Source organism: Strongylocentrotus purpuratus, unplaced genomic scaffold (genome assembly GCF_000002235.5).
Source record: "Strongylocentrotus purpuratus isolate Spur 01 unplaced genomic scaffold, Spur_5.0 spur5_scaffold_10, whole genome shotgun sequence".
NCBI classification, from domain to species: Eukaryota; Metazoa; Echinodermata; class Echinoidea; order Camarodonta; family Strongylocentrotidae; genus Strongylocentrotus; species Strongylocentrotus purpuratus.
This window is the reverse complement of record NW_022145595.1, coordinates 896,917-922,908: the sequence shown is the minus strand read 5'-3', so window position 1 is coordinate 922,908 and position 25,992 is coordinate 896,917. Positions and strand designations below refer to the sequence as shown.

The 25,992-nt window shown below is 37.8% G+C and overlaps 1 protein-coding gene across 1 annotated transcript in view; it reads right to left on the bottom strand.

The window, feature by feature from the left end:
* The window catches only part of LOC115921812 (dual 3',5'-cyclic-AMP and -GMP phosphodiesterase 11-like), a 38,220-nt gene extending 28,388 nt beyond the window's left edge, over positions 1 to 9,832 (bottom strand). Inside the window, exons 1-2 of the mRNA XM_030980032.1 lie at positions 9,827 to 9,832; positions 8,299 to 8,466 (exon numbers count right to left, since the gene is read on the bottom strand). Of these exons, the coding sequence (XP_030835892.1) occupies positions 8,299 to 8,466; positions 9,827 to 9,832 (174 nt within the window). The remainder of the gene's footprint in view (positions 1 to 8,298; positions 8,467 to 9,826) is intronic.
* Positions 9,833 to 25,992: the final 16,160 nt, after the last annotated feature.

The window sequence follows — 25,992 nt, the reverse complement described above, 5'->3', positions numbered from 1 at the left end:
CAATTCTCTACACAGATACCCCCCAAAAAAGATTTAATATCTTTCCATAGCGGACAAAAATAACAAAAGAAATGGGCACTGTGAATGGTCCATTTAACTTTCGCACAATGGATCAAAATCATGAAGATTTTGTCAATATTTCCTTTGCAATGAAAAGAAAAGTCATAAGCACGAAGGTCAGATTGGTATAAGACATGTCGTGAAACTCAGTGAAGTGTGTATAGAGTCAAGTACAATATGAAAGAAGGTTTGCTGTCTTAATAAGCAAAGAAAATAATTGTTGCCTGGTACACAGAAATAATATTGTTTTCCCATTTCTCTAGAGGTGTGAATATAGTGGCAAATATGTAAGAATGTGTCAAGTTTTTGTGACTTTTACCCGACCTTCACTTTATTGATCCAACTCTCCTAAAACATCACTAGTGTATTATCATCGTTGCTCCCATGCCAATTGCTCTATTTCTATCTCCCTTCTCTATTTTCAATTCCCTCTTGTTGGCAAGCAATCGCCATACATCTTAATTTCTACAGCAGGACATGGACTATAAATCAAGCCCTATTCAGACATTTCCCAGTTCATATCCAGGCCCCTCTCTCTATTGTTTTCAGTACATGAAAGAATGAAAATCAATTGGATGGTTCTTTTCTGATTGATATTTTAATTTCTCATATTATACATATGCATTATAGGAATATAACCCTAAAACATAGGAATATAACCCTAAAACATCACTATAGAGTGTCATTGTTGCTCCCATACCATAATCAGCTATTAACTATCAACCCATTTCGTACTGGAACCAAGTCTGTTCTCTTATCAATAGCTATAAACTGTCACTGGGTCGGTTCATCACTTGGTTAATAAACAAAGAGGGGAGGATAGAAAATAGAGAAATAAGCATGGGAGCAAACCATAATACACTACTAAAGAGCCAAAATATCTGAATTGAATTTTTTTTTTTTTTAAATAGGTCTAATTCACCTATTTAACCCACTGACTACTGAATTCTTGAATTCCCATGGACTCTAAACAGGATCGGCTCGGTTGCCATACGCAATGTGTTAATGGTTACTTATCTTCAACCATCTTAACCCTTTTGTGCCTGTTCCTTTTTTAATTCTTCTAGTGTGCATTTATCTGTTGTACTTTTTTATTTCCTTTCTCCCTTCTGCATTTACATTTCTATCTCAGTTTATTTTCTGCTTGAAGCCAGATGGGTTGTAACTCCTATACTTTAATACAGAGTTAAGGCCTTTCTGGCTCTGAGCTCATGATATATAACCATCTAAGTCCTTTCACAAATGTTTTCTTCCCTTTCTAAATCCAATTGTGTACCTCAGTAGCTTTTATTCCTTTTTTTATAGAATCCTCTTTCTTTCTCTATCAGCAATCCTGCATGATTCCAACTTCTACATTCATCCTTGCCTATCGCCTCTTCTGACTTTTGTCTTTCCTTCTCTCCATCCTATTGAATCTCCTTTCCTTCCTCCTCCCTTACTGTCTCTCTCTCTCTCTCTCTTTATTATGCACACAATAAATCTAAACTAACCCACTCTATATTTGAAATTCCACTCCTCTGAAAATGCTCTCTTTCGTGCCCTCTCCTTTTCTCGTTCTATCCGGCGTATCCACACTTATCTCCTCCATCCTCCGCTCCTTCCACCCCTCCTCTCCTCCGCCCTCCCCTCCTCTCCTCTCCTCCGCTCCTTCCTCCCCTCCTCTCATTCCTCCCCTCCTCTCATTCCGTCCTCCCCTCCACTCCTCCTCTTCTTCCCTTCCATCCCCCTTGCTCTCTTCTATGCACACAGAAACTTCAATCTCATCTTACCCACTCCACACTAAACTTCACTCCTGTAAAGTGTTAAAAGGGCTCTCTCACGTCCTCTCTCTCTCTCTCTCTCTCTCTCTCTCTCTCTCTCTCATTCTCTCTATCCCATCCACTCTCCTTCCCTTCCTCCGCCCTTGCTCTCTCCCTATGCACACAATAGACTTTAATCTAATCTAACCCACTCTAAACTCTCCACTTCACTCCTGCAAAGAATGGGACAGACCTTCCTCCAATCCGTGGACCAGGCCGGCATTTGGGCGCATCTCCTCGCTATTCAGAGCAGTAACCTAATCATTATTTGAATTGCACAATGTGTTACAAATTGGTCCTTAAGGTGAAATTGCTAAATACATTTGATGTGTGAAGAAAGCGAAGGCCAATGTACTATCCCCCTCAGAGCATGCCTCCAAACCACTTGAGTGCCAAAAGGGGGCTAGCGCCGGAAGGGGAAGACATAAGGACATTGGCAATTGAGAAACATACTGTGTTTCACCTCTTTGCTTAAAGCAGGTATTTTTAACCCTTATTCAAAGTCCAGACAAATAGTAGCCTAGTTAAAGGTGAAGATGCCTGCAAGGTATACAGGATCTTTAAAGGCACTGCTTCCGATTTATAAACTCAACTGAGAGTGGTTGAATTATGTACCTATCAGAGTTTAAAAGCATAAAAAAACTAGATGGAATTTTGACTGCGCGCAGTCGAAAATGATGCCTCCGCCATAGAGCAATTTAAACAAGTTTGGAGTTTAAATCTCCAGTGGTTCTTGAGATATCATGATAACAATCTCAATGTATGGAATTTCATAAGTTGACCTCTGTGACCCTTGACCTTTGACCTACGTGCTCCAAAATCTAATCAGATTGTCTTCCTATGGTGATACACACTATCATTAAGTTTGAAGTTTAAATCTCCAGTGGTTCTTGAGATATTATGATATGGTGATACATACTATCATTAAGTTTGAAGTGAAAATTCTCCAGTGGTTCTTGAGATATCGCGATAACGATCTCAATGAATGGAATTTCATAAGTTGACCTCTGTGACCCTTGACCTTTGACCTACGTGCTCCAAAATCTAATCAGATTGTCTTCCTATGGTGATACACGCTATCATTAAGTTTGAAGTTTAAATCTCCAGTGGTTCTTGAGATATTATGATAACAATCTCAATGTATGGAATTTCATAAGTTGACCTCTGTGACCCTTGACCTTTGACCTACGTGCTCCAAAATCTAATCAGATCGTCTTCCTATGGTGATACATTAAGTTTGAAGTTTAAATCTCCAGTGGTTCTTGAGATATTATGACAACAATCTCAATGTATGGAATTTCATAAGTTGACCTCTGTGACCCTTGACCTTTGACCTACGTGCTCCAAAATCTAATCAGATCGTCTTCCTATGGTGATACATACTATCCTTAAGTTTGAAGTTTTTACATCTCCAGTGGTTCTTGAGATATCATGATAACAATCTCAATGTATGGAATTTCATAAGTTGACCTCTATGACCCTTGACCTTTGACCTACGTGCTCCAAAATGTAATCAGATTGTTTTCCTATAGTGATACACACTATCACTAAGTTTGAAGTTTAAATCTCCAGTGGTTCTTGAGATATCATGATAACAATCTCAATGTATGGAATTTCATAAGTTGACCTCTGTGACCCTTGACCTTTGACATACGTGCTCCAAAATCTAATCAGATCGTCTTCCTATGGTGATACATACTATCCTTAAGTTTGAAGTTTAAATCTCAAATGGTTCTTGAGATATCGCGCTAACAAACTCAATACAAGGAATTTCATAAGTTGACCTCTGTGACCTTGACCTTTGACCTACGTACTCCAAAATCTAATCAGATCGTCTTCCTATGGTGATAAATACTATTCCCGAGTCTTAAGTTTAAATCTTAAATGGTTCTTGAGATATTGTGATAACGGTCAAACGGGACGGACGTACGGACGGACGGACGGACGGACGTACGGACGGACGGACGTACGGACGGACGGACGTACGGACGGACAACCCGAAAACATGATGCCTCCGGCACCACCTTCGGTGGCGGAGGCATAAAAAAAGTTTCAAGCAAATGTGTAATTGTTTAGTCTATTTTTAGAGAACTTTCTAACTCTGTTTTCATTCTTATTTCATTATTATTTTTATCTATCTATACTTTCAAATGGATGTGAGCAAAATGTCCATATACAATTTTAAATCGATGTCAAAAATTTACTGAGTTTGGACTGATCTATGTTTGTCAAGGGTCATGTCAATAAAGTCACTCAAAAGGTATCTAAATGTATTGGTATATTATACAGATTAAAAGACTCGCTTCCACCTTCAGCATTATTACTACTTTATAATTCGTCGCTGTTTTCACGAAGTGACGGTAGTGAAAAAAAATTGCATTCACTTTGCATTACGATTTTCCTCACTACCGTCACTTCGTGAAATAAGGACGAATTCATTCATGCCTTCATATTTAAATTATTGTGTTGCTGTTTAGGGTAATTGTAGTCGAACTAAATTAGATAAATTATTTAAATTGCAAAAAAAAGGATTCTTTTCACTTATGGCCAGTAAAAACAAATAAGGTAATTAAATCAGTACGTCATAATTTCCCTGTAATTTGGAACTCCATCCCCAAATATATTTCTGATTGCAAGTCAATTAATTCCTTCAAAAAAAAGTTGAAGCAGTTTCTTTATCTGAAATATGTATAGTTACTTATCTTATGTTTATATTTGTGTTATATGTTTTTTGTTTTTGTTTCTTTTTATTTAATGTTCTTTTTTTCTTTTCTTTTTTAAATCTTTGCTTTACATTCTGCTATGAATGCTTTGGGAACTATGCTTGTACAATGCCTAAGGGCTTTATTTATGTAGTTCCCCATTTCATTTCTAAATTTGTTCATGAATAATTTTTTATATTTTGTATCATGGTAATTTTTAATCGAGAATGAAATAAATGCGAATTCAATTCAATTCAAAATGGTAAATCTAGACTAAAGCTAAACACTTTATTCCAAGCTTTAAGTACACAAGTCTTCTAGAAAAGGTAAGAATATGTCATCAAAATATCACACTTTACAATTTAATTTAATAATTTTAAATATTCATAGGAAATATTGCCTTATCCTGAACTATTCAACAAGTGCTCAGTTGATAATTGAAATTGAATTTAATTAAATGATTGAATGGTTTATTAAAAATACTGAAAATAGCAGCCTGAGAGCCAAATTACATTTAGTTTACACTAAAAGCATTTGAAATACATAGCCATATCAAAACAATTATTACATGAAGCTTACAAGAATAAATTAAAAGATAAAATTAGTAAGATATAATATTATTCTAAGATATAATAATATATCCAAATCTAAGTATAATCAACACTATTCTAAAATTTGATACATAGAGCTGCGATATTGTATCTTTTACTGGAACCTAATAATGAGAGAAATCACGAGGAAAGAATAAAAACCAGTATAATCTTTTGAAATGAGATTAATTTAAATTAAACATAAAGACCTTAAAAACCATCTCAATATTTGTAACTACAATCATCTCTGTTATATGAAAATCTGTTTTTAAAACATTGTGACGAGACATGGTGACATAATGCCTGTTCTCCTATTTATGAAAGAGCAACAGAAAATCATTTTTAAAACAGAATAACAGAGAGGTACAGAGAGTCAATGGATGATTAAGTTGTGAGGTCACTGCATTGCATCCCGGCAGTACTGCATTGCATTCCGGCAGTGCCTCATTAAGAGGCTATTGGGGCCGAGAAGGTTAATCAAAAAGCAGTTTGAAATCAAACATGGGCGGCACGCTCGTGATACCTGAGCCCGTGCTCGCGCAAGCACACTTTTGGGAACGCTCAAGTCGCGACACGGGTCATGATCGGGCGAAAAAGACCACAAATTAGGGGAGCAAGATGAAGCGTTGAGCGAGAAGGGCTCCCTCGAGACTTGTTTGATAACTGACTAGCTTTCACCCTGAGTTATGTGGCCAGCTTGGAGAGGAAGGATGTGTTTCAGAGAGAGAGAGAGAGAGCAAGCAAGAAAGCAAGAGAGCAAGAGAGAAAGAGGAAATGAGAGAGAGAAAGCTAGAGAGACAGAGACAGGGAGAGAAAATTGACAGAGAGGGGTATAAAGAGAGTAATACAGAGAAAGACATGGAGTGAGAAATACAGAAAGGAGAGTAAGAGAAATGTAAAAGAGAAAGAGAGAAATTAAAAAGGTGAATGGAATTAGAGAAAGAGGGATAAGCGCAGAGAGAGACATAAAGGGAGTGTTTAGAAGAGAGAGAGAGAGAGAGAGAGCGGGGGGGGGGGGGGGGAGGAGAGAAAACGAGATGAGGATGGAAGAGCAGGTTGGGGATGATATAAAGATGAAACGAAGAGACAGATAGATAAGAGAAAGAAAGGAACAGAATATGAAATGACAGGAAGGGTAAAATAACCCCCAAATGGAAAGGGTGCTATTTGCAGAGGAGAAAGAGTAGTTAAAAGCACAGAAAAGTGGTTCATATTTACTGGGGAACCCCCTTTATGTGAACAAAAGATAGCAGGGGCATTCCTGTTTGGGGCACTAAGGGCGTTAACTCATATACTGTAATACAGGGTTAACGCTTGGCTCTGAACAGATATTATATTATTGCCCTGGGAAAGTCTGTTCTTCAAACACCCTCCAACTGAGCACATAACAAATTACATCTCTTCTTGTTCTTTCTAAACTAACAGCAATCTAACAAAATACATATATATTTAAATTTTTTTAAAATAGAAAGATACTGGCAATATCAAAATACCATCTGAAATTACAAGTGTTTCATGTTTTTTTCAAAAACTTAAATGACATTAATGTTATCATCTCTGTTTCCACAATTCCCGTAAATTTTCCCTGTTGAGTTATGGTCATATCCTTGATATCACATTGCAAACAATGATCCATGAATCCACGAATGTTAGTTGTCCTTTATCTTTGGCATGAATTATGAGCACTTTTCCTCATCAAATTATGATTTTGTGAGGGCTGGTCCAAGGTATTTGGTTACAGTTGTTAATGACTATAATTCAACTGTTCATTTTTTTAGTTAAATGTCAGAATGTGTTAATTGACCTTTGAAGAATTATGCATGAGTGCATTTTACAAACATTTTGTAGAATATGCAAAAGTTTGTCATGAATGATCGTTCAATGAATTAATGAGCGGCATGTAAATGTATTTTTATGGACAATTGGTTGAATTTGCATGATTTCGTCATGACTTGTGTGTCCGATGAACAAATAAACACCCCCAAATTGCTGATGTGAGATTCTTGTAGGATACTTTATTGGAGAGAATGGGCAATTCGCCATTGAAAATGAATGGCACACACACACACACACACACACAAAATAAACAAGCACAATCACATTTTTGGAAAATAGGTTTCTAATTTTTTTTGTGAAAAATCGTACTGTCATATTTACTTCTAAAAATCGTACGAAATACGATAAAAGCGTACTGGTTGGCAGCTCTGCAATCAGACCACAGTAACATGGGAAAGCAAGTCAAAGCTATTTTGTCCCATGCATTACCCACCAGTCTGATCACTGCATTCACACATTGGTTCCTCTCTTTGCTCTGCCTGCATGGTGGCCCATTAGCCACACCTGCACTTTGCTCAGAACAATAGGCACCAGTTGGTGCAAGGATTGCTTAGTGCACCACGATCGCTTTGTGATATTACCCATTTTCGGTCTTGACTGGTATAGATTAATTTTGCACTGGAATCAGATAAATAATCTTAAAGCCTTTGGAATATAAAGAGTTGAGTTCATAGCCCTACTAGAGCTCACATTGAAATACTTTGAGGAGACTAATGAGAAGAACAGATCAGTGAAGGTTGAGAACAATCGGACAATAAATGAGAAAGTTATGGATTTAAACTTTTCATGAAATACTTCAAATCTGTGAGTCAAATTGGCGACGCTGTCTCTAAATATGATGTCACCCCCTCACATTTTATCTTTTGTTGAATGCAAAAAATGTCATAAAATTCCATTTTTCTCAATATTATCTTGATCATGTATCACAGATGACACGATCTTTCATGCACCGCCATACAAGATAGGTCTACGATTCAATTAACATTCAGAGAAATGGAGATTTAGGGTCATTCTGGCATTCAGATCAGTGGTGAATTGTGAGGGAATGACATCACAATTTCTAATGGCATTGCCAATTTGTTTCAAAAATTCCTTAATGTTCATGATTTGAAAGATTTATAACATCTTATTTGTTGTCCGATTTTTCTCAAACTTTCACTCAATTGTTTCTCAAATTTGTCTGCTTCTATTAAAACAATGGAATATCCGGGTGGACTACGGGACACCAAATGACCAAATCCCTTGGACTTGCCTACATATTTTCTATTGCAGCAGCGATTCTAAATCCAAGTCATCAAAAAGTTCACTGACCTTTTCATCACTGTCTGTGAAGGCTTCATGTTGGTCCTTACTACCAATCTTATTGATGACTTGAGCCACGCCCAGCACCTCTCCACCGGGTTCCTTGATGGGCATGGACAGCATACTCCGGGTCTTGTACCCCGTCCGAAGATCAATCTCACAGTTGAACCTAGGATCCTACGAAAGAAATGGAAAGAAAGGAATAAAGAAAAGGTTGTAAGAACTGCAAACATTAGGAATGTCTGGGTATACTTGAAATTCATTAATTTTTATCAGGCTCGGCCTTGAGATGGCAAAACAACATATGTCATTTTTTGGGAAAATTGACTTTTCAACATATTTGGCATTTTACAAGTATAATCTAACTCCCAATGAAATATTAAACCTCAAATGCATCCTGTCACTAAAATATGGCAACCCTTCCTCAGAATAAATGTTTTAATTTTGTCAGCAAAACAACATAAGCGTCGATACGCGGGCCCCTTATCAACATGCCCAACCATGGTATTCTGTGCTATCTATAAATGTAAAGTGACTTGGATTGTGCAAGAAGACCTTTGGGTTATACTGATTTAGTTAATCTTTTTCTTTTTCCCGGCATGCATGTGATTCACTACAAACCTTACTGTTGTTTTTTTTTTTTTTTTACTGTACCTGGATTTTGTCTTTGCTAAATAAAATGATAATAACAACAAGAACAATAATAATAATAATAATAATAATAATAATAAATTCTATAAAAGATGAAGGGATAGAAGTTGTTTAAATGTAAATAAATAGAATTACCCGCTCTTTCTTATTTTCTCTCTCTCTTCCACTTACTTACACCCCTCCCCATCTCTCCCCCTCTCTCTCTCTCTCTCTCTCCATCTATTTCCTATCTTCTATCACTCACCCTTCCTTTACACTATCTCTCTTTTATTTCCTACATTATATTTGTTATATGTCATATAAGACAGTATAGAATTTTTCAATCCTACTCTTAGATAAAACTAAAAGATTTTGCCTACTTCAGCTCAAGTTTTTTTGTTTTGTTAATGTCATGTTTAGATTGTGTAAAATCATGTTTGTCAGATTGTGCAAAAGAAGAAAAAAAAATCAAACAGAAATAAACATATCCAGTCAAAATAAAATCCAACAGCATCAAATCTAGGAACAAAAGAACTTATCACAGAAAAATTATTATGATGAAAGTGAGAAGAAGAAAAAAGAGGAGGGGGGGGGTAATGTTATAGAAATAGAACACTGAAAATGAATGAATAAACATTAAAAGCAGTGGGTACAATAAGAAGCTTCTGTCTTTGGCATCAGCACTCAGAAATATTGATAAAGAACAAGGAAAGGGTGGGGTAACAATGAACTACCGTTGTTGGACTATACACCCAGTCTGAAATAAGTATACAGATGGCGTGTAATTTTGTTCTTGCGACCTTCACTCTTCATTTAATATTCTTGCTGGGTAATCTCAAGCTCTATCTGCTACTACAGGTCTCTCTCTCAGGCAACTACACTGTGCATGCTTGCTTGCTGAGGCTACCTTCATCTTCATCCTCTCTATAACTAATGCAGCTTGGCGCAGCTAATCTGCTCTCAAATACACTCATTATTCAGTGAAATTCTTAAATATTGCATTAACTAAAATATGTCTCTGTCATTTGGTGCAGGAGTGAATTTCTTGCTCTGATATACGAGCATATACTCTTTCGCAATATACTTTTTTCTCTCATTCTTATTATCTCTTTCTTATTCTCTCTCTCTCTCTCTCTCTCTCTCTCTCTCTCTCGCTCTCTCTCTAGCACTGTCTCTTTCTCTCCCTTTCCTACTGCCTCTGTATAATTTTAATCTCTTTTATTTCCATGGTCTTTCTACCTCTTCAGCCTTCCATGTCTGTCTTTTTTATCTCTGTATTTCTCTCTCTCTCCTCTTTCTCTTTGTGTCTGGATTTCTCTTGCTTTCTCTGTTTGTCTAAGTAGCCTCACAACATCATGAATACATAATCTAAATGGCGCCAGAATGGCATTACCTCTGTGTTAAAGCATGTGAGATAATGACCATCTGGCTCTAACAGACGCTATCATTATGTCTGTGTGCCGTGAGAAGGTTGCTGATTCCATGTAATGATAATCGAGCTAAGGCCCTTTTCACTCTCAGCATTATCTTTTTTTTGTTCTGAAATCTTCATAAGATATGAAGTTAGTTTTCAGTTAGATGATTCATTCGAGGTAATAATGTTAAGCGCTTAGAAACTTGGAATTCTCGACGTATTAAGTGCTATATAAGCAAAAATATTATTATCTTCTCCTTCCTCTATTTTAATGATTCATCCGATACTCTATCCCTCTATCAATCTCTTCCTTCACTCTCTCTCTCTCTACATCTCTCCATCATATTCTCTTTCTCTCTCTATCTCTTCATCATTCTCTCTCTTCACTGCTGTTTACATATCTGCATAGTTCTTCCTCTCTTTCTTTCTACATATCTCTCTTTCTCTTCTCCTTCATCTATAAATATGATTCATCCAATTCTCCCCCCCCCCCCTCTCTGTCTGTCTCTCTCTCTCTCTGTCTGTCTGTCTGTCTCTCTCTCTTTCTCTCTCTCTCGCTACATATTTTCTCTACATCTCTTTCTCTCTCTCTCTGGATCTATCATTTTTTTTTCCTATGTTAGTGTCAGGGACCTCATTAAACCATTACTGAAACATGACCTATTGGAAATCTGAAGGAGGCTAATCCAATGTTATATTAGTTAACACCCGTACAGCTCTTAAAATTGATTTTCTTAATATGTGAAGTTTTTTTTTTTTTTAAATTAAATGATTCATTAATTCAGTTATCTGAATTTGCGGGTCTGATAAATCTGAGCCCTCCCCCCCCCCCCTCTTCCTTCTCCTTTTCCCCCACTCCTCTCAATCCTGCTCTCTCTCTCTCTCTCTCTCTTTCCCTCCCTCGATATATCTCCCTCTTTTCCTCATTCTCTTTTCTCCCACTTTCTCTTTATCACTTGATACATGCCTGCAAATTTTGGCGGCATGGAACAGTTTAACATCATCCATCCAACACTGAGAATGTATAATGCATTTATATCACAAAGAACAGAAAAAGATACTTCGATGGTCCATAAAATTCCAACCACCTGTAATATATCATAAATATATATATTTCTATGTCAGGTGAAAATAGTTTTTTTATTGCTGAATACATAAAGAATTTGTGACTTTGATTAATTGTATGACAAAAATCAGTGACCATAATAGATCTCTGTATCAATTATTATGTATCGCCACACCATTTCAATGCCAATATATATTTATGGAAACAGTCATAAACTGTATGAATACTGGTAATCTTTTGAGCAACAAAGAGGACGACTTCACTAATTCATTGATGTGTGTATTTATTAGGCTCTTATATCAGGGATATTAACAACAAGGAGATTAGACACCTTCAATAGAGTGAGGCGGCACTTTTAATCATCCACAAATATACGCCATCAGCCAACGTTCTAAATCATCTGTTGGGAAATATAAGGCATTACCCATGTGCCCTTTCTGCCTCCATGAAGTATGTATGTACAGTGAAACCTGTATATTAAGACCGCCCAAGGGAAACATGAAAAGTGGTCTTTACATGCAGGTGGTCTGAGTGTACAGGTTCCTTGAGTACCTGTATAATGTTTTTAATTGATTAATCACATGGACATATACCCAATACCTATTGATGCAACCATCTAAAGATATCCAGAAAATATTTCTATGAAATTAACAATAAATCATTCCCCAGCACATGCCTGCCATTCATCCGCATATTCTACACAACGTTAAGAGTGAAATATTGGCTTTTCTACGAGTTCTAACCTTCACATTGATAATGAGTTTGAATGGGACGGTGAGAGGGGTCACGCAAAGGGCGACATGACGCCTAGGTGCGGAACACTCATGGCCAGCCGTACAAGTAACGATGGACAATATCGAATGGACGCTCATATATGTAACCTGAAATTATGAACGGAAGAGTGCGCAGGGATAGAGATAGCAGTGAGCGGAGATATCATTTTTCAGTGGCCTGAGTGAATCAGCTTCGCCTCCTCAAATTGGCAACTATTGTGAACTTCTTAAAGTTCTTCACATGCATATAAAATTACACTGTTCAGAGCATTAATGCAGCTAAAATCTGGCTCAACTGTACAAGGAAAAGTAATTGCGCTTTGAACTATATTTGTTGCCAATTTGCAATTTTTTTCCAGAGAGATGGAAGGGCTTCAACACATTGTCAGTCTGGCGCTCAATAGATGAGCGTTGTTTTCTCAACAGTAGTTCAGGGAATAAAGTTTCATTACAAGAAATCTGGATGTTCCCCAGAAACTAATCCTGTTAGTTGACAAGACCTCTATGCCAACCACGACTGTACATCTGAAATCTGTTTCCCTTCTGAGAAATAAATGATAACTGACGTCCGCAATATGACTCACTGCAGTCTAGATATACCGATGCCAGTGAGACCCATCAGCTGGTCACAATAATATTGGTTATATTGGGAGAATCTGGAAAGAGGAAAGGGGCACATTCTCAGTAGGGGTGCGGAAATTAAGAATTAGAGAATACTTTGGAGAGGGGGCTGACGTATCCCACCTAGGAAGGGGAAGCAGAGGCCAAGCTCTTGCTTTATTCAATCATCTCAAAAAATAGCTTCTATAAAAACTTAATTTAAAACAAATTTAAATCTCCAACAAAGATAGATAACCAAATGTTTAATATGAGAGCGCTGACATCTCTGAACAAATTGAAGCACAAAGTAGCTAATGTTTTGCTTACATGGATAATTTTTTACCCAACCTCACTCATTTACAACAAATTGAACAGAAATCTTCTAAGTTTTGGATTTAGTTGCATGAAAATTGGTTAGACTTAAAATCGTCCTCATGGTGGGCATACTTTATTGAATATAATAATTGTACAGTGCAAACATAACTCCAGGTTCAAATAATGAGTAAATCCTTATGTTTCGACAGTTAAGAAACATTGTCCAAGAATGTGAAGGTTCTATTTAGATTGATGTACATTTCAAAGACCAGTTATTTTGCATAACTATGTAGGATTCATGTGTACATGTCTAAATGAAAGTAATGAAATCATACTTCTAACAGAATAGGATTAAATGAAGCCTTTGGGTGACAGGCAATTCATTACGTCAAGGTTTTGGAAGGCTTCTTTATAGATGAAGTTCTACTTATCTTAATTGTTTTGTTTTGTTCAGAGGTGCTGAACAATGCTGGTAAGTGTAAAGGTTGAAAGAGCAGAAAATCTCTGATTATTTTGATACACCTAGGAAGATTATTTTGTTACACCTAGGAAGATTAAGCGAAACCCTATAAAAGCAAGCTGTTGGATGAGGAAACTTTAAAGAAAGAACATGTGAAATATTAAATACATGACTAATAAAATGTTTTATATACCTGCCATTCATGGTTTTTAAAATATATGTGCAGTTAACAACTATTATTCATACCCTTACTAAGTTTTGCATTTTTGTTTATGTAAAAATTGATTTGTCCTGTTTATGTTTCTTGAGAATGTGACACATTAAAGCTTACATCTAAAAGTGTTTAACACAGGTCAAAATTTAACCATTCCACCTTTCATTCTTGAGTTATGAAGAAAAAAAAAATCAAATTTACATGGGGTATGAATAATCTAGTTGTTAACTGTAAATGAAATACGCTTACATACATTTTCTAAAAAACAAAAGCCTTATCCATTACCCTTTGACCTATGACCTAATCTGAACATGATTCACATAGAAGAGGGTATTGAAACAGTCCTTGAGTTGATTTCTAGAAAGTCTTTGTGATCCTGTGATATACGCTTATGATTAGGATACGCGACACCAAGCACTAAGAAGCATAGAGGTATAGAAGGGGGGAACCACTACCATCAACACCAATGGGCTGTCAACAAATTTGGGGGTGAAGACAGCTGGGGTGAGGGGGAGGGAGAAACCTGGAGGACAACTTCTCCTTAATGTCAATATGAATGCATGCGCCATCAACAGTCTGGCACATCTGTTACCCAAATATGGGGGAGAGTCAAACACTATGTACACAAGCTTCTTCTTTTTCTTTTTTTCTTTCTTTTCTTTGTTGTTATCTTGCCTATAATTGAAAGTCTTGCTCATATACTCTTCATCGGGCATAGAAGGGAGATGAGCCAGCATATTAATGAAATAATGATAGACGTATTATATATTCATATCCTTATGAACACCCCCTCCCTCTTCTTCTCCTCTCTCTCTTTCTTTCTTTCTTTCTTTCTTTCTTTCTTTTTCTCTTGCTCTTTCTCTCTCTCTTTCTCTCTCTCGTTCTTTCTCTCTCTCTCTCTCTCTCTCTCCATCTAACCAAAGTTTCACTATAAATTATAAAATAGATTATTCACATATATCTCGCTCCTGACTCCTGCCTGCACTTTTCTTCTCCATCTCAAGTTGGAGATTGGGATGAAAGAACTAAAGATGCACTTTTCATTGCCCCCTCCCCCCTCCCCCTACCCCTCCCCCTTCCCTACCCCCTCCCCTACCCCCTCCACTCTAACATAATCAGCTCATGTGAGATGTAGAAAATAAAAGATTTCAGTCTCGCTCCAATTTTCTGTCCTTTTCTGCCCAGGATAGAAAACTGATGTATAAGTTAGAAATTGTTTCCTTCCCTTCTTCTACAAATCCTAACTTGGAAAATGGTTGTAAGAAAAGGCGCTCTCCCATGTGGAGGTGTCATGGTCTAGTGGATGCGTCACCGGACTGTGAATTACATGGTTCAGGGTTCAAGTCCCGCCACAGTACTAATGTCCTTTGGCACGACATCAATTTACATTTGCCAGACTCTACCCAGGTGAGGTAAATAAGAACCTGGAAGGAATTGATTCCTTGAAATTCTAGAGCACAATAATGGCAGCCATGCTGAAGCCATGAGCGCCAGGAGTGTCAAGTCTGACAGACATGAGCACTATTTAAGAACCCACTATTATTATTGCTATTATCAGGTAAGTAAAAAAGAAGAAGAGGGAATTAACTGATAAGTGCATGATTAAGAAGTGCATCTGCAACTCCTATCCCATCCTTCCATTCACCCTAGATGAAGACACGTAGCAGTAAAAGAGACAGTTCCGTGTCTGAATAATTCTTTACTTAATTAGCGTCTATCGTAGGCTAAATATATCTGCATCGGAGCAGAAAAGAAAGTGACATAAAGAGAACAACACATATCTCACTTTACCCAACATATTCACCAATGATCCCTCACTGTAATTTTAAAAAGAGAAAAAGAGAACTTTCAGTAATTCAATCCCCCTTTTCTTCTTGTTACCTCTCCATTCTTTACATTGACCAAGTTCATGTAAAAGAAGAGAAAAATTGAGTTTTCAGAAACATGTCAATTCCCCCTTTCTATTTTTTTCCTCCGATCAAATTTACCTACAATGACAAAAAGTATGTCAATTTATCTCAATTTAAAAAGGGAGGAAATAATTTTCATTAACTTATCAATTTTGCCTTACCATATTAATGCCCCTTAATCCTTTTCATTGCCTACCCTTAAAAAGGTAGAACTTTCAGTCATATATCTATTCCCCCTTTCTATTGCTTGCCTGCCTGCCTGCCTCGGACCCTATTCCCTGCTTGGCCGAAAAGTGTGTCCATCCATCCCCCTCACATATGGCGTGATTATCAAATTAATCCCTTCACCATGATCACAGGACCGCAATTGAATTACACTTCTCAATTCACATATTCTGTTCACAACCCAAAATAGTAATTCAGTGTACGTCTGGCCTAAATGACATGTTTACGGCCAGGCTACGAGCCGAGTTATTGCGCAGATCGCGTTAGCTTTAACTGCAGCATGCAAGCTGCAAATTCTGGCTGGCTGGGTGGTTAAAAGCATCTATCTATCCACGATTCCTCTCTTTCTCTCTCTACTGTCCCCCTCTCTCTCTCATTCTTAAAGTATGGGTATATAGTGTAATAGGCCTATGTACATCCACATTTTTGTCTGCCTTTCTCTTTCGTTCTATATTCTCTCTTTTATTTCTCAAGCACACACACACTCTCTCCATCTCTCTCTCTCTCTCTTTGTCTTCTGTCTATATCTTTCTCTTTCTCTCTCCCACTCTCTCTCTCTCTCTCTCCCACTCCCTCCCTCTCTCTTTGTCTCTTTGTCTCCTCTCTCTCTCTCTCTCACTCTAAATACATATATCTTCATTTTCCATTGCCTATAAGCCTACCCATTACACTGTCTGTCTGCCCATGTCTTTTTCCGACTGTACTCTCTCTCTCTCTGTCCATCGTTCTCTTTCTATTCTCAGTCTATAACTCCCCCTCTCTTGCACAATACACGATGTATAGTCGTAGGCACACACAACACATAAACCTGTATGTGGGACTGTGTGTGCATGCTGTGCGCTATGTAACAGGTTCTACGTGTGATTAAAAGGGAAGGCGAGGGTTTGCATGGAGAGATTGCTGGCTTTTCACGACAAGGACGGTCGATCAACGTTCACAAACTCTCGTCATAATCTTCCAACATAATTCAACAAAATTAGACAGAATTAACATATTATAAGATGATTTTTAGATGTGAGAACATGTCATCCTAATTCTTGGGAAACTCTTCGCAAATGATCTCTCCACATAGAGGGAAGAAAGCTGAAGAGAACAGGCATTCCAAACAAGACAAAATGATATGTCGCTACCAAAATTCATACCTTTATTTCTCCCTTGCTTCAAATAAGAGTAAAACCTGTATACAGAGACCGCTCAAGGGAGACACACAAAAAAGGTCTGTAGAGGCAGTTGGTCATTGTGGACAGGATTCATTGATTAGTGGCTTCCTTGAGTGACACTTTATAAAACAAACCACAAATGGCCTATAGAAGGATTTTCTGTAGTCCTAACCTTATCTTTACCAACTTGGCAGGGGAATAACTTATGAATTAATATCAATAAATTCAAAAGAAATTTTGAAATGACCTTGACTCTTCCATGTCCTATGCTCAAAGCATAAAGGACATTTATCATTAGTATTTGACATAGAGTTAAAGAGAAGGTTGAGTTCTGGGAAGAGGTGAAAAATAATTTGTGAGCGTTATTATTCTTATTATGCAATTGTGGAAGAACATCAGATAAGACATGTTCTCTGAAAAGCATGGCTCTTCAAATGCCTTTATATTCTAAATATGTCATGTAACATCATAAAACTTGGGGGTAGGATTTTTACGCCACATGTTCATGTAGTCCCATATACATCTTTCTGTGTACAGTGTTTGTAACTTTACCAAGACTTGGCCAAATTTCTTATCATTTTGACGATTCCGGAACCTTGCAATACACACAAATACTTATATGCTAGATGATCAACCTTTTCTGGTCGATTCCACACCGTTTCTTTCACAATGCAATCGCATGACCAGAACTCAACTTCATCTTTAATGCCCTTCTGGCTCTCAGTCGAGGATGTATCACATAGATGTCACATAGATGTGCCAACACCAACAGTGTGAATTAAGTCGTACGTCCAACACCATATACGCCACAGTTGCCCTTAACACATAGAGGAGTACTTTCTATCTACTCATCAGAACAAAAATAACATTTCTCATTGGTAATCCCGTCGCTTCGCAGACAGTGGCCGTCTGATGAAACTGACAGCGCATTTGTGGTTGAGACAGCCGCCCGGTGCATCGTGGGGAGACAGACGCTATGTGGTCTCTTTGTAGACCAGAGCTCGCCAAAGAGCCACACCGAGACGCTAATTGGGACCCTACTGGAAACCCCTATGTTTCATCTCTCTTCAACTCTATACTGCAAAATGGGGTTACGTTTACATTATTTGTTTTAAAGCTGATGGTCAGCTCGTTTTGTTTTTAATGAATGCAAAAATCCCCCGAGCCTCCCCCACCTCCAACAAAAACTTCTTGAACTGCTCCTGCCTGACTAGAGGGTGGCAAATGTAGATCAATGTCTTTCCAAGGATGTTATTGCCCTGGAAAGGATTTGAACCCCATGCCACATGTTCCACAGCTAGTCTTTTGATTTATCCAATAGACCACAACACCTTTCATTGCTTTGCTTCAGTCTCTCCCTCTCTTCCTCTTCCTCTCCCTCTCTTCCTCTCCCTCTCCCTCTCTTCCTCTCCCACTCCCTCTCTTCCTCTCCCACTCCCTCTCTTCCTCTCCCTCTCCCTCTCTTCCTCTCCCTCTCCCTCTCTTCCTCTCCCTCTCCCTCTCTTCCTCTCCCACTCCCTCTCTTCCTCTCCCTCTCCCTCTCTTCCTCTCCCACTCCCTCTCTTCCTCTCCCTCTCCCTCTCTTCCTCTCCCTCTCCCTGCATTATCCCTTTCTCTTTCCTATCAATGGACCTGCTCAAGTGCCAATGCAAAACTTCTATGGAGCAATTTGGTTGGCATCAATTTATAATGAGCATAGTAACATCAACCCTGAATGGAGCACAACCAAAATAATCTTACATGCACCACACTTCCTAAAAAAAATAACAGAGGTACGTGGCACATCGGTGAAGTAACATTGCACATATTCAGTTACATTTACTGGAAAGGATATTAGTTTAATGTCATTTTCTATGTTATTTTTATGTGAAAATTGACCATATGACATTCCTTTGTCAAGACGTAGTTTATTTTACATGCACTTAACTTTGAGAAGTCCTTCACAATAATAATACACCATTTTGAAGCTAATGGATGAAATTAATAGACGATAATTTTGAATCTTTTCTTGCGGCTTCGGCCCAAGAATGATAGCTGCGTGGCCCTCTTGTCGGCCCTCTTGTCGGCTCTCCGAATACAGAACTGACTCTCTCTTTTATGAATCAATATGGATCACTTTTGTAAAGATAAAAAGTTGGTGGTTGTTCCATATTTAATCACAATTGCATATCGCTAGAAGTTTGTAGGTCTACAAGGGGACTCCACAGATATAGGAGCACTAGCTTTCTTATTTACATCATTGATCATGTATTAAAGAATGATTTGATTGAATATCGGGTTTGGGGGAGCTGCAAAATGTGAAAATGAATTTGTCAAAATCTTGCTGATCACCGTCAGTACCTAACTACAGCACCATCACAAATATGCATGTATGGGACAATCTAATAAACAAACTTTATTGCAACCTCTTCCTCAGCCATAATGTTCTTACTTTTTCTTCATCTATTGCTCAAGTGAATATTTTTTATGTGAATTGTTAGTCAGACGATCAATTTTAAAAGGTTTTTCAATACATGTTATTCCTTAAAATATTCTAAAACCCAAAGACTGCCCTTAATGAAAACAAGACCATCACTGCAGGAGCAAGCCATGTTCACATAAAGCACAACATGGTTCCTAACAGTTGCAGCATTCCAAACTAACATGAAGCAATGGATAGGTGTTCTCAAATGACCATTAATCATTACTGTAAAACAGTGATGTGTGAACACCACTATTGTCTCAAGAAAGACAAATACATCGCTCCTGTATTTAGATTATACCGAGTACAGCTGGGTAAATAACCGCTCTGATCAGATTTGGCTTTCCATTCTCGCGTTTCACCGTAAATGTTTTACCTTTTTCTCCATCGTTGATGCGCAGGGTAACACGAGTAAACACCAATAAATGCGACCCGATTATGAGAAAACACTCCAATATCTCCTTTCTGAATTCATTGAGTTAATGTTTTTAATGTGGTACAGTATATCGCTAAGCAAATGTCAACCTACCCCCCCCCCCACCCCCTCCCACTCCCACACACACACCCTTTATTTTACTTTACTCTTCATCACCTTGGAATTAGGCCTTTTTAAAATTTGTTTGTTTGGAGCCAAAAGGACATTTTAGGCAGACTAATATAACATGATTTAATGCCCTTCTGGCTGGCTCCAAACTCTCAAATTGTCATATTTCCATTTCCATTTCCATTTTCACATCCACTTATAATGCTACTTCTAATGTTACGTCTACTTCTACTTCTACTTCTACTGCTAATGCTACTGCTACTTCTACTGCTACTTCTACTGCTACTTCTACTGCTACTTCTACTGCTACTTCTACTGCTACTTCTACTGCTACTTCTACTTCTACTACTACTTCTACTTTTTCTGCTAAGTACTGCTGCTTCTATTTTTACTTCCACTTCTTTGTAGCATTTTTTTAAAACGTACTCCTTTCATATGAAGGATTCGTATAGAATACTTCTTTGAGTAATTGGGCAAGTCTAAGGCATTTAATGTTCCATATTTACCGTGGAATGTGAAGTTTTATTTCTTCTAAATGTAAATCTTGGTCTGATACTAATACAATGCTCAGATCTACTTATATTCTAAGTCTTGTCAGTGATGTATGGGACAAAATAAGTTGGGACTCAGCAAATGATTGCCCAAATGATAAAGAATCTGTGAATAGCTACTTGGCCTCAGATCGAAAGTTGAAGGCGACAAAGATAAATGTTACAATCTCTTATTAAAAGGGGTGCCTCATTATCGTCAACATGTACACGCATGAAATATCTAGTGTGTTCATTGCTGTCGGGTATTATGGTGTGACGGTGCATCCATCCCCAAAATAAGACGCTCGCTCGCCTCAAGGGGGGAGACGCAGAAAGTTCTTTTAATCGTGAGAAAGAAATTGCAAAATAATAGCCGCCCTTAATAGATTTACGCTTGAAATGCTAACGCCTTGTTCAGTTGGCTGACGAGCAAGATGAGATTGCCAAATTCTCCTCCCGTACGCAAATAACGGTGAAGAGAGAAGGATTAAAGAGGGGGCGCAAAGGGAGGATCGAGAGAGATAGATAAGAAGATGAAGAAGGTATAGCCATGTGAATGATAGAGACAGAGGGAATAGATGAAAAGGAGCATTGTGAGATCGAGAGGGGTGCGGAGAGAGGGGTGCGGAGAGAGGGGAGATGGTGATAGTGGAATACATGAAGGCAATTATGAGGGAAAGAGGGAAAGGTAGAGCAGGAAACAATCAATAGCAACTCTTCTTAAATCAAGAAGGGGGCAAAGAGGAAGAGAAAAGTAATATGAGAATGAGAAGAGTGTAGAGAGGGGGAAGGGTGGAAAGAGAGGGGGAAGGGTGGAAAGAGAGGGAGAAACAGAAAAACAGATGACAGGGAGAGAGAGAAGGAGAAAGAGGAGTGAGTTTGAGAAGGGAGAAGAAAAGAACAAAAAAAATGTGATTGAGAGAGAGAGAGAAAGAGAGAGAGAGAGAGAGAGAGAGAGAGGCAGAGAGAAAGAGAGAGAGAGGTTCATAGGGGATCTAATGGAGTTTAACACAGGAAGGGATGTGTTAACAAACTGTCAAATCGTTCTCCCCTATGTGTAATAGCAGGCACACAAGTTGTGAATTCAGTTTCCCTGATTAGAGAGCTCTCATGAATGCTGACCTCTCATCCCTGTTTAACCCACTGCTTCCTGACTTCTCTCATTGCCATAGACTTAAAGCAGGAACCAACCAGTTCCTGGAGGCAATGAGTTACTGTCTTCCCTTCATGAAAATGCTGACCTCTTGCCAAGCTAGCCTTCAATTCATCTGGCTTGTATAATAAGAAAGGGGCCTATTATCAACTGACCGGGGTAAACCTTCTTACAGCTGAAGTAAACCAAAATGCCTGTAGGGGGAAGGGGGCATTGTGTAAAAAGAAGCCCCTGCGAAGCAACATCTGACAAATTGCTTTAAGGGGGAGGATCTGGGTCCTGTTTCATGAAACTTGTTATCAATGACAAGTTTCAATAACTGTTATAAGCTACTGAAATCATAGCATTTGTTTGGCTGAAAGCATATGTGTCATAGAAATTTAGCATTTGTTATTGATAACAGAGTTTTATGAAACATGGCCCTGGACTTCTTTAAACATGCCTCTTGGAATCATACTACAGCTCTGAAGCATTTAATAATAAAAGTCATAAATATAGTTCAATCAATTTTCCATTAGCTTTAATAGCATGCAAGAAATATATACCTAAAATGTTTCAGAAAGGAAAAAGAAATTAAAAAGAATTGTATTGACTGTGCATTTTTGACCAATCAACATTGGATTCATAGGTATCATTACAACTAAAAGAGGAACTTCAAAGGCAAGTAATATCATTGCCATGATCTGTAGAATCGTTCTTCCCATTACTTATTGAACTGATTTTTCAATATACATTTTCAAAAATTTGATGGAACCTATACCCAACGTTCCTTTTCAAGTGTCTTCATCGCAACTGACCTCATTCCCCACTTTCTAACAATAGCAGCAAAGGGGTTAAATGTCCGTTCTCTCCTATAAGAGCATACTGGCGATTCTGAGAACCCGTCTCTCAAATTGCATAACAGCGAAAGAACAACAACTCCCAGGCTTAATTCGAAACAATTTATAAATTGCATCAAGCCCCATATATATTGGATTTTAATACGACCGCAGGCCATTTAGGCATGGGATTGTGTTGTCTTTCTCTTCGCCTCTGATCTCATTTACAAACGCTTCTTCAATATCACATTGAGACTAATCAGGTTGCGTCTTGTCCATTTATTAACACTCTGTATCTGCCATTCAAAGGTAATGGATAACATTGCGGGGATAATTAAAAATACAAATCTCCAGCCGGCAGGTATCGGGTATGGACTTAACAAATGAGTGAATGAGTATATGATTAAAATGGGCAGCTTGATAGAGGTTGAGTGCTTGTAACGGGGACAAATCATTTGTAAGCTTTCAAATGAAAATCACACATGTTTGATTGTGCAAGCAAAGTATCTCCATACTAAATCAATCACACACAAAATGCACTATGTCTGCCTATCATTTCTTGAAATATTTGCTATATGTATGCGAGATTGATAGAGCCCTTCCCATAAGCAATTAGCTTTTAAGGGTTTCCATGATTTTATATTGTGACTTCATTGCTGTATTTTACCCTTGTGTTCACATTGTGTTAAATAGGAAAGTAAATAATTTGAACTTAATTGGATTTCATTTATATTTGGAAGTGTATCTTAACAATCCACTTGCTCAACAGGGAAAGAAAGGAAGTTCCTTAGTTTCCTGTATATGAAAATTGATGTAAAAGCTTTATGCAAAGAACTGAAGTTTAGTTTGCAACACAACAAAATAAGATATCTACTCTAGATATTCATGTTCCTCTTATCACTGTAAAATCATCCAATATTATCATCTTAAGATAATAATGAGCAGTCATTCAGGTAATTTCTCTTCACTTTTTTCTTCTTTGTACGGTTATGAGAGGAAAAGAAAAGCAAAAAACGTTGATTGAAACTGGTCTGTCTTCACTTGGATGTTAATGGATAAAACAAACAAAGACATCGACTGAAATGACCCAGCATCATTGCATAGCTCCATTCACACTGCATGAAAACACAATTTGAAAAACTATCAGTACTTTGAACTACTTTTTACCCTACAGGAAGAACCAGTGGTGTTTCACTTGTGTTTTGAGAGCCAGCATTCACACTGCAAATACCAGTAGAGTTTCACTGGTGTTTTGAGAGCCACCATTCACACTGCAAATACCAGTAGAGTTTCACTGGTGTTTTGAAGCTAGCATTCATACTGTAAATACCAGTAGAGTTTCACTGGTGTTTTGAGAGCCACCATTCACACTGCAAATACCTGTAGAGTTTCACTGGTGTTTTGAGAGCCACCATTCACACTGCAAATACCAGTAGAGTTTCACTGGTGTTTTGGTAGCCACCATTCACACTGCAAATACCAGTAGAGTTTCACTGGTGTTTTGGTAGCCAGCATTCACACTGCAAATACCAGTAGAGTTTCACTGGTGTTTTGAGAGCCAGCATTCACACTGCAAATACCTGTAGAGTTTCACTGGTGTTTTGGTAGCCAGCATTCACACTGCAAATACCTGTAGAGTTTCACTGGTGTTTTGAAGCTAGCATTCATACTGTAAATACCAGTAGAGTTTCACTGGTGTTTTGAAAGCCACCATTCACACTGTAAATACCAGTAGAGTTTCACTGGTGTTTTGAGAGCCAGCATTCACACTGTAAATACCAGTGGAGTTTTTGTCAGGGTTTCAAGAAACCACACTCCAGAGGTTGGGTTTTCACATTAGGTTTTCTGTTGTGTTTATGGGAAGTAGCCCAGCAACTTATCTCTGGAATGTAAGACAAACCAAAGGTTTAGCTTGCGGTGTAAACGAGGCCTGTGTCAAACTTGCTATGGCAGACATGATAGAATGCTCAATTTGAAATAAGCACCATATGCTTCTCTCAATATGTACAGAAATCAAATGCTTTTCATGATTTTTACAACAGAAAATGTCTGCAAATTTTTAACGTAGAACTCCTAATAGATAAAACCTCTTCTCCATCTGAAACCACTTCTACCCACACATACGGCAATCGTGCCTGTACAACGGCAGCGCATGTGGAAGGGGCTTCCTGACACACTTTAAGAGCTAGGTCAGGAGCATGGAGGGTTTCGGGAGAGCCTTGAAAATTTATTTGTTTTCAAGGAATTCATGTGGCTGTTCTGCTTGTGGTTTTCTCTTCGTTTGTTGGGAACTTGCTCCATTTGGTAGGTGTACTTCTCAAAATATACCATAATTCACATGTAGGTGATTATATATTTCATTATGTTATCTTATGAATTGCTCTTATATATCTATGTATTTCATTTCTGATACAATGTATGTTAACGCATTATTGTTTATAAAAATGTAAAGTGCATGGAGAGTTCTATGAATTATTATACTGTAGATATACACTTTCCATTTTTATTATTATTCCAATATCATCTTTCTTTATAATCTGTTCCATTTCTATGCATCAGAACATGTCCCTAGGTTACCATCTGTTCTCCTATTAATAATTGCTTGTAATAAAAGATAACTTACATGATGTTATGTTAGCTATAGCTGACCTGGCCTGCATGCATACACAATGTCAGATGGGTAACATAATTGGAGCATGACAAATTCCACAAACAATGCGTCTTTGAATTTGATTTCATAGCACCTGATTAATGGAGCAGAAGAAAGATAAACCGTTTAATTATTACTTGGTGTTATTTTACAGATATTCAATAATTGCTAATAGCCTGATGTAGAGTAAAGCTTATCTCTTGTGAAACGTTGTTTATGAAGGAAATAGGGAAAATTGTATATTCTGGGGGTATTGAAACCTCAAAAACCATTACAGCACCACTCAATCTCACTGAAGTGATCTCAATCATCAAGTGTACGACAGGAGAAAGATATTAGCCAGGGAATTTCTACAGGTTAAGTGTGCATGTAAAAACTGCTAACATCTACATACCAGAAGTATGAAGTATGAGAGGTATATAAGATCATTGATCTGAAATCAAGAAGGAAATTTACATTGAACCATGGTTTAACTCAAGGTTCAAACAACCATCGTGGACTAAAACCACCATAAATAATCACACATTGTCTCTCGAGAGTCGGAATGGTGTTGATCCTGTGCAGAATGATATGAGTGAAAAACTCTCTGGTTCTCAACAGACGATACGAGCGTATATACATTGCCCATTCACCGGACAGGACGATGTGTGTTACCGTACATGTACAACGCTGAACAAGGTAAAAATCCATGGGTCTTAGACAAACCTACTGTAACTGTATTTTATGATGTGCTAAAATGTACAATGTTCTTCTTTTGCATGTATTTTCACACTTTTGTTT